Source organism: Hibiscus syriacus, unplaced genomic scaffold (genome assembly GCF_006381635.1).
Source record: "Hibiscus syriacus cultivar Baekdansim isolate YM2019G1 unplaced genomic scaffold, ASM638163v2 tig00110989_pilon, whole genome shotgun sequence".
Classification (NCBI taxonomy): Eukaryota; Viridiplantae; Streptophyta; class Magnoliopsida; order Malvales; family Malvaceae; genus Hibiscus; species Hibiscus syriacus.
In genome coordinates this window covers 826,744-835,530 of record NW_024062943.1, presented here as the reverse complement: position 1 = coordinate 835,530, position 8,787 = coordinate 826,744, and the positions used below count along the sequence as shown (strand labels likewise).

At 32.5% G+C, this 8,787-nt stretch overlaps 2 protein-coding genes across 2 annotated transcripts; both read left to right on the top strand.

Moving 5' to 3' along the window:
* The first annotated feature begins 1,721 nt into the window (after positions 1–1,721).
* On the top strand, positions 1,722–4,970 carry LOC120149197 (thioredoxin-like protein HCF164, chloroplastic). Its single transcript, XM_039162080.1, has 4 exons — positions 1,722–1,929; positions 3,730–3,951; positions 4,293–4,396; positions 4,503–4,970. The coding sequence occupies exons 1-4, from the start codon at positions 1,750–1,752 to the stop codon at positions 4,783–4,785; spliced, it is 789 nt and encodes a 262-aa protein (XP_039018011.1). The 5' UTR covers positions 1,722–1,749; the 3' UTR covers positions 4,786–4,970.
* Positions 4,971–6,211: 1,241 nt separating this feature from the next.
* On the top strand, positions 6,212–8,550 carry LOC120149167 (18.1 kDa class I heat shock protein-like). The gene is made up of 2 exons (XM_039162053.1): positions 6,212–6,498; positions 8,103–8,550. The coding sequence occupies exons 1-2, from the start codon at positions 6,212–6,214 to the stop codon at positions 8,545–8,547; spliced, it is 732 nt and encodes a 243-aa protein (XP_039017984.1). The 3' UTR covers positions 8,548–8,550.
* The last annotated feature ends 237 nt before the right edge of the window (positions 8,551–8,787 follow it).

Here is an 8,787-nt window from a genome sequence, read left to right as displayed (position 1 = left end):
GTTGTTCACCACTTATTTCCGGAGGTGCTTTTGATTTTCTATAGCTAGATCAAGGGATGACTGGTTGTAGCACATATTTGAGAGTTGTTAAGCATTGAAATTAGAGGATCTCATCTTATCATTACTGTTGGTTCTTTTCCATATAATTGATTGTTTGCTATTGTTTTATAGATGTTTTCAATGGCAATCTGGTGAGACCGTTTGCTTACATTATCAACATTGTTATACATGTTCATTGTAATTGTTAGGTTTTTAATTCTTTATTGACGTGTGTATGATATGAAAAGTGAAGAATATTTTTTAACATTTAATTAATTAATTTTATTTATTTAAAATGATATCTAATCCTTTTGTTATATGTTCTGAATTTTTCTTAATCATTATTGGATGTCTCTTGTTTCTCATATGTAATGGGATAAAGGGAGGTAAGATAGTAGGGTGCCCCTAACATTAGGTTGAGAGCAGCTTCCGAGACTTTTAAATTATGAAATGTCCTCCATGGGATTCGATCCTACAAACATAACTTCTTGAATCCATGATTTCTAAAAATAGTAATAATTCTTTTAATTCCTTTAATTAACACCTCTGATTACTGATTTAAATTAATACCTTTTTTTAGTTCTAATAGGATTTTCATCCTTTTAAAATTTTGATTTAAATTAAATTAAAATAATTATTTTTTATTCAAAAAATATTTTTCAATTTATTCATATTTTCTCATAATTATAAATATTCTATTTTTACATTATTTAACGATATTATGTATTTGTAACTATAGATTAGATTATTCATTTGGTTTAAAATAAATTTAGATGAAATATAAACCATATAAAATTTAGATGAAATATATTTTAATTTGAGTTGGGTAAAAATAAGTATTTTATTTAATTTAATTATATAATTTTTAAATATTAATAAATATATTTTATATTTTAAAATATTTTATTGAATATACTATTATATCAATAATTTTATAAAATTTAGATAATGCAACGAAATCATATAAATTATTTATATGATAAATTATTTATTTATTTAGTTATTTATTTATTTATTATTTTATTTATGTTTTTATCATTCAATTATTTTTTTTCATTTTTTCTAAAATCATACACAATGTTAAATATTTTTTACTATTCATGATGAAGAATGTTAAAATCTAACATGTATTTTTTTAAAAGATGATCATACTTGTTTTGTATGAGTAGTTGGGTGTTTAATAATTTTTAATATTTTCTATTTAAAATTTAATATATATTTGTAGATAGTTTATTAAACGTAACATAAAAATAATTTATAAACAAATTTATTTACTTTTATTTGTTCTTACTATTCAATTTTTTTATACTTATTATAAGAGACTTAATTTATATTTTCATCACATGTCACTAAAATCTCAAAAATGTCATAAACGACCCTAATTGAGAATTACTTCTAAACAAATATTACCTTATACTAATTTCATATTAATTAAATTCTTAGAAAAAAGAAACCAGTCCATTAAAACCGTTTTAAAAATCTAAAACCAGTGGATAATAAAAGTTTCCATAAACAAAGGTTATACGTCGTTGTTGCTTTCACTTGGAAGGAGGGAGTGAACTCCGAAGAGCATCAGACCCATGGCCTTGATATGCAATACGTGGCTTCCCAGCGAGCAACAATGCAATTGTAGGGCCGACCCGACCCGATAGTTTCTAAACTTTTGTTCAACTACCAAATCAAGATAGCAGCTGGGAAAAAATATCTGCAATGGCTCGCGTCGCCTCGAACCCTCTTTCTCTCCCAAGATTCAAGCCTCAATTTCAACTTTCAGACTCCACCACGCGCCTCTTCAAATCACCGTTCGTTTCCCAGAACAGAACTCGCAAGTTTCAAACCATTTCCTGTCAAACAAATCCGGTTCCCACCCAAACAGAACCCTCAGAGAAGGTGAACTCTCCATACTTTATTCCTCTCTCTGCTTTTAGTTTTCCCTTATTTTTTTTATTTAGCATATTAGGTTGCAATCTTCATTTGTATGAAAAGGGTTGCTGCTAATTTTAGCTGAGGGCAATTCGACATCTGTCGATTACGATAAAAATATAGTTTTTATCTGCTTCTTCCCTCCAGTACTAGAAGAAGATAAGAATGGATGAGTTGAAATAGAAAATGGGTTATAAATTTTAGATTTCGTTGAACTAGCATTAAAAGGAAATTTTGTTATTTCTAAACTATCTTGGGTCAAGTAGCTACATTTGAAATGGGTTGTCGATATTTAAGAAATATTATTAACTTATACTATTTTATAATTACTCTAAACTATTTTAAAAAAATTAAACTTCATTTTTCATTTTTTTTTGATAAAATTGGACTGAATAAAAGATTGGATTTCATTTATATGTAAATGATATGAATAAATTTATGCATTGAAGAAAAATAATTAATTTTCAATATAATAAATAGATGAAAATATAGAAATTTGGATTTAGTAAATACAAATATAAACTTGGAATTCCAAAATCATTAGTATATAGTAGGGATGTTCATGGCCGGTTAAGTGTATTATTTAGCCTAAACGGGCGGTTAACCGTTATAACGGTTATGAGATTTTTTTTAACTGTAATCTAACCATTAAGAAACGGCTAATCGCAAATGGTTAACTGTTATTGACGGTTCGGTTACAGATTAACCTATTACAAATATTTGTCAATTTTTTTCATAATTCATAATACAAAAAAATGTAGCACTTGACACATATTTACACCGGTGTAAGTGAATAAAATAAATAAGTGTAGCACTTGACACATACTTACACCGCTGTAAGTGAATAAAATAAACAAGTGTAGCACTTAACACATACTTACACCGGTATAAGTAAATAAAACAAAAAAGTGTAGCACTTAACACATACTACACCGGTGTAAGTGAATAAAATAAAAAAGTGTAGCACTTAATACATACTTACAACGGTGTAAGTAAATAAGTGTAGCACTTAACACGTACTTACACCGATGTAAGTATGTACATTTCCCAATATCTTAGTACCTAACAATAAACATATAATTATATTAGTGTAAGTATGTTTCTATATTTTCAAAGAAATAAAAAATAAAAAATAATAAAAAATATATTACGTTATTTGTATACAAATTTTATTAAAAATATATATAAATTATTCGGGTTTTTTTTAATACCCCTAGTATATAGATATCTAATAAATTGAAGGATTTGAGAAATAATCATAATTGTTACGTTTCTAGGTATTTTTTACTCATTTGACACTATCTTTAAAGTTCAATTCCATATCCTGAAATCCTATTTCTCAAACTTTACCTTAGAGAACACATCAGAAAACATGTTCTTTTAAATGCTAGATGGAAAATCATGTAAACATTTTAATGGTTGTTGAATTGACTAATTGATTTGAATATAAATGGGGTTAATATGAGGGTATCATTAGACTTCAATCTATGCTGAATCTTCTTGGTTGCAAAAGATTTCTCCTTTTCTTCCCCTTATGCTGGTATGACCTGGTTATGTTTTACTTTTATGCTTGATTAAAGTGATAATCTAATTGGAACTTGTGCAGTTTTCAAGTGAGTTTTAAGACTAAGAGATCATGTCTTTTTTGGTTCATATGGTGTTTTTTTGATAGGAGGTTCATTTGGTGTTGTTTGATTATATCTTGTCTTGAGACCTTTTTAGGTTTGAAAATATCTCTTCTTTTGAATTAATTCGTGTTTTAAGCAGGAAAAGGTACTTGTGGAGCCTGATTCAGTCAAAGATAGCACTAGCGAAGCTACAACAACTTCGTCTGATGGAGGAGGCTTTTCTGAATTTCCAAACAAAAATTTAAGTAGGCGAATAGCAGTTGGTTCTACGCTTGCAGCAGTGGGACTTTTCCTGTCATCGCGATTGGACTTTGGTGTTTCTTTGAAGGACTTATCTGCTGCAGCAGTGCCTTATGAAGAGGTTTCATTTTCTAACTCTTTTACTCCATTGCTATATCGTTTTGCAGGATCTAGGCCTCAGGTAAATCCATAGTTGACTAGTTACGCTTTAGGATTTAGGCCTCGGGTCTTCTAGGGAAAAAAACATTCCCTTTTACCAACGAGATTATTCAATGGTTTCTCTTTGTGTTAGATTTTAGTTGTTCTTTAATTTATCAGATATGTATTGTAGTCCCCCATCTCTAAAATTTTAGAAGTTTATTCCGTAACATAAAATCATGCGTCCGCCCCAGAGACTAACATTTGTTGGAATATAGGGTTGCAACATTCTCTAACACTAGTCTTTTTTCGCTGGTTCTAAAGGCTCTTTCAAATGGAAAGCCAACTGTTGTAGAGTTCTACGCAGATTGGTGTGAAGTATGCCGGGAATTAGCTCCTGATATTTATAAAGTAGAGCAGCGGTACAGGTAAAGGCTTGACATTGTTTCTGTTTTCATTTATTTCTCTGAACCCTGCTTCTTTCTTCATTTGTTTATGAACAAATATGCTTTCTGGTTATACATTTCGATTCAGGGATCGTGTTAATTTCGTCATGCTGAACGTCGACAACACGAAGTGGGAACAAGAACTCGATGAGTTTGGTGTTGAGGGTATTCCGCACTTTGCGTTCCTTGACAAAGAGGGAAACGAGGAAGGAAACGTAGTAGGCAGGCTTCCGAGGAAGTACTTCCTCGAGAACGTGGAGGCTCTTGCCCAAGGTGAGGCATCGGTTCCTCATGCTCGTGAGGTGGGGCAGTATTCAAGCGCGGAATCGAGGAGGGTGCACGGGGTTGTTGATCCCAGAAGTCATGTGTAGAATGTTATCTTGTTTAGAGAAGTAACCCATTAATTCCCCCAAGTATAAATACGTATATACAAAGGTCAACTTAGTTTACTTGTGCATCCATCTGTAGTTATGGTCTTAATATACGAAGGTAACCTTTTGCTTGGCATGAGGGTTATGTCATATAAATTGGTTTAAAATCTTGGTTTACATGAATTTTCAATTTGCCTTTTGATTAACTACATTGCTTAACTGAGTAACAAACTATGCAACCAACTGTTAACTATCTTTTTATTTCAACAAGGTTTAAACGCACCATTGCCCTTCAACTATACACACTTTGTTTTAAGTTCTCTTTTATATGTTGTCTCGTGAAATTTAAATTATTTTATTTGTGATAAATTATATACTTAGTCACTCAATTATTCTTTTAGTTTTGCTTTGGTCATCTAATCATTTTTTCTCTCTAAATAATCATTAATTTTGTTCTGTCTTAGTCACCTAGTTCGATTTAATTTTTAAAAAATTTATATAATACATAAAAGATTATTTATGTTACAAATTTTTTACTTGAAATTTTATTTTTATTTTATAATAATAATAATAATAAATAATATTATAACATAAATGATAAATTTAATTTAATCATGACCTTAGAACTACCGCTTTTAGAAGGGAAAACAAACGGAAACATCTTTCACTGATCCTGATCAACAAAAATACTAAATACCTAATTGCACCATTAAAAAAGTTGAGTAAGGCAGTGCACATAAATACCAAAATAGGTCCCAAAAGTTACATACGACTAAGAAAACTAGCCGGGCGATTAGAGATTCATTTTTCTGGGAGAGAGGCGATATGATATTGGCATGTGTTGGGTGATGGATGAGTGAAGAAAGCATCCGATTCCGATGGGAAGGCCGGCGTAAATTACTGAAATCACTTAAAATTCCAGCCACTAAATCTCTATTCACCACGATTACAAATTCATAAATCTAAACCCTTTCCTTCTCAAAACGATTCATTGTTCATTTTGTTATGGATTTTTTTTAGCATTTTTGTGAATGGTGGAAACAGTTGCCAGTAGTACTTTGATGGTCTCCCTTTCCAAATCAGCGGCCTATGCTTCCTGTTAAATTTGTGATAACCAGAGAAGATAAAGAATACTTCTGTATTTCATTCATCTAAATTAAGTTTACAATACAAAGATATTTATACAAGAAAGTAAATAAACTAAACTGCCTAACTACCCTGATAACAAACTAACTGCCTGTAATTAAACTAACCTCAACACTCCCTCTGAAGTTGAAGGGTGAGAAGATGTCTTTGAACCAAACTTGGACATAAGATATTCATGTTGATGAACACTTAAACTCTTGGTCATAATATCTGCCAACTGTTCAAAAGTACGCACACACTCAGTTTCAATCAACCCTTCTTGTATTTTCTACCGAACGAAATGACAATCGATCTTGATATGCTTGGTTCTTTCATGGAAAACAGGTTGGCTGCAATCTGCAGTGTAGCCTTGTTATCACAAAGCAACTTTGTTGGTCAAGTTTTGTCAACGCCAAAATCTGACATCAACCCTTCTGAGCACACAATTTCAACCGCGGCAAATGCCATGTTTTTATATTTTGCCTCCGCTGATGAGCGTGCTATTGTGGTTTACTTTTTTTATTTTCAAGAAATTAAAGAATTTTCTAACTTTATGCAGAATCCCGTTATTGATCTTCCAGTCATTGGGCATGTTGTCCAATCCGAATCACAATATACATATAAACGAAGAGCATTCTTTGCACACAATAGTATACTTTGAACCGAATTTTTCTTAAGATACCTCAATTTATAAACTTCCTCAAAAAGGTCACCTTGTAAAAAGGCATTATATATACCCATTTGACATAAGGACCAGCCAAATGTAGAAACAATAGCAAGAAAGAAGCGAACAATAGTCATCTTTGCCAAGGACAAGAAGGTTTCAACAAAATCAACACCTCTCGTTGATTGTAACCCTTAGCTACAAGTTGAACCTTAAAATGCTCCACCTCTCCAGAAGCTTTATACTTGATTCTGAAGACCCACTTGCAGCCAATAGGGACTTTTTCAAGAGGTAAGGTCACAATAGACCAAGTTTTGTCAGACTTAAGAGCTTGAATTTCCTCATTCATAGCTTGAACTATAACATCCTAATTTTCGGGTCAGTAGTTACGGATAAACCCCGATGGGTTTTAATTAGGCCAAGAGACTATTTAGAAGTGTTAAGTCAAGATTTGACTTGTTTTAGTTTGGGCTTGAGCCTATTAAGGCTTAAAAAGAGGGTTTTTGATTTGGGCATGAAAGGTGGAGGGCTAGAAGAGTAAATAACCTTTAAATTTATCCAAAGGCTAATTTTTTCAATTAAGAATAGTGATGAATGCATATAGTACATGTTCATGATTACACTTGTTCATGATTACACTTGTTCATGATTACACTTGTTCTCATGCCCATGTGATGAATGCATATAGTACGTTAGAGTTATTTGTGAGACACTAAGCTTGTGAACATAACGTTCGGAATGTGTTTCCATCTACAGGTTCTTAGGAGGACGGACCGAGGAGCTATCACCAATTGTGACTTCCATCTTGGATCATTCTAATCAGATTGTGTCTTAGATACTATATAGTTAGCATGTACCTCATAAAGACTTTATTTGTATTTAAGTTGTAAACTTCATTGTTTGAGCTTATGTATTTTGAATTTACGATGGAGCTCCTATTTTGTTAACACTAAATTTGTATGTTTTAAAATAATTTTTAATTTTATGAGTTTGATTTAATTATGTTGGATGTCATTTTAAAAGAAAATTTTATGTTAGCCACTTCGATGGTCCCATGTAAGGTTCTAATCCATCAATTTTCGGGTCGAACTGGATTAGAGCATTACATTTAGTGGTATCAGAGCTAGGGGTGTAAACGAGCCGAGTCGAGCTCGAGTATTACTGAGCTCGACTCGAACTCAAAAACTTTTATAGTAAGCTCGACTCGACTCAAAAACTCGCGAGCCTAAATTTTTCAAGCTCGACTCGAACTCAAAAATTAATATTAAAAATCGACTCGAACTCGAAAAGGCTCGAACTCAAAAAAAATTCAAAAATTCGATTGAAACTCAATACTCAAGCTCGATTGAAACTCGATTCAAGCTCGATTTTAAGCTCAATACATGCTCGAATATTAGACAAAAGGCCGAGACAGATATGTTTTAAATTGCACAACCCCGCTTGTTTTATAATGAGCTTGTCCTGTCATCTTATAGTATCTCCAGGATGTGGGATATTGTTGAGAGCACTACTTGTTCGAGAACTTCAGAGCCTTCATCTTCATCCTCGAGCATCATTTCTCTCTTGATGTTTGGGATCCTTTCAAGGACTTCCCTTTCCCTTCTTCACTCGCAACTCGTTCTCCTGAAACCTCTGCTTTTGTAAACACCCGCATCGACTGGAAGGAGACCCCAGAAGCTCACGTCTTTAAGGTTGATCTTCCTGGGCTTAAGAAAGAGGAAGTGAAAGTTGAGGTCGAAGATGACAGGGTGCTTCAAATCAGCGGCGAGAGGAAGATAGAAAAGGAAGACAAGAATGATACGTGGCACCGTGTGGAGCTGAGCAGTGGGAAGTTTTCGAGAAGGTTTAGGTTACCGGAGAATGTGAAGATGGATCAGGTTAAGGCTTCAATGGAGAATGGGGTTCTTACTGTTACTGTTTCTAAGGTGGAAGTGAAGAAACCTGATGTCAAAACCATTGACATTTCTGGTTAAAAACTAAAAGAGTTTCAAGGGTTTATGTTGTTATTTATTAGTCTGTTCGCTTCCTAAGTTTGGTATGTATTGTCTTTACATTTTTCCTGTGTCTTGTTTCAGATGAATAAGCAAAAACGTACGTTTATTGTTGGTGAATGATGTTAGAATTAGGGTCTGGCTTGGAAAACTATCAAGTTTGAATTAACAAGTGTAAATGGTTCTTTTATTTTCTTTGCCTTTCTCTTTATGGTGTCTCCT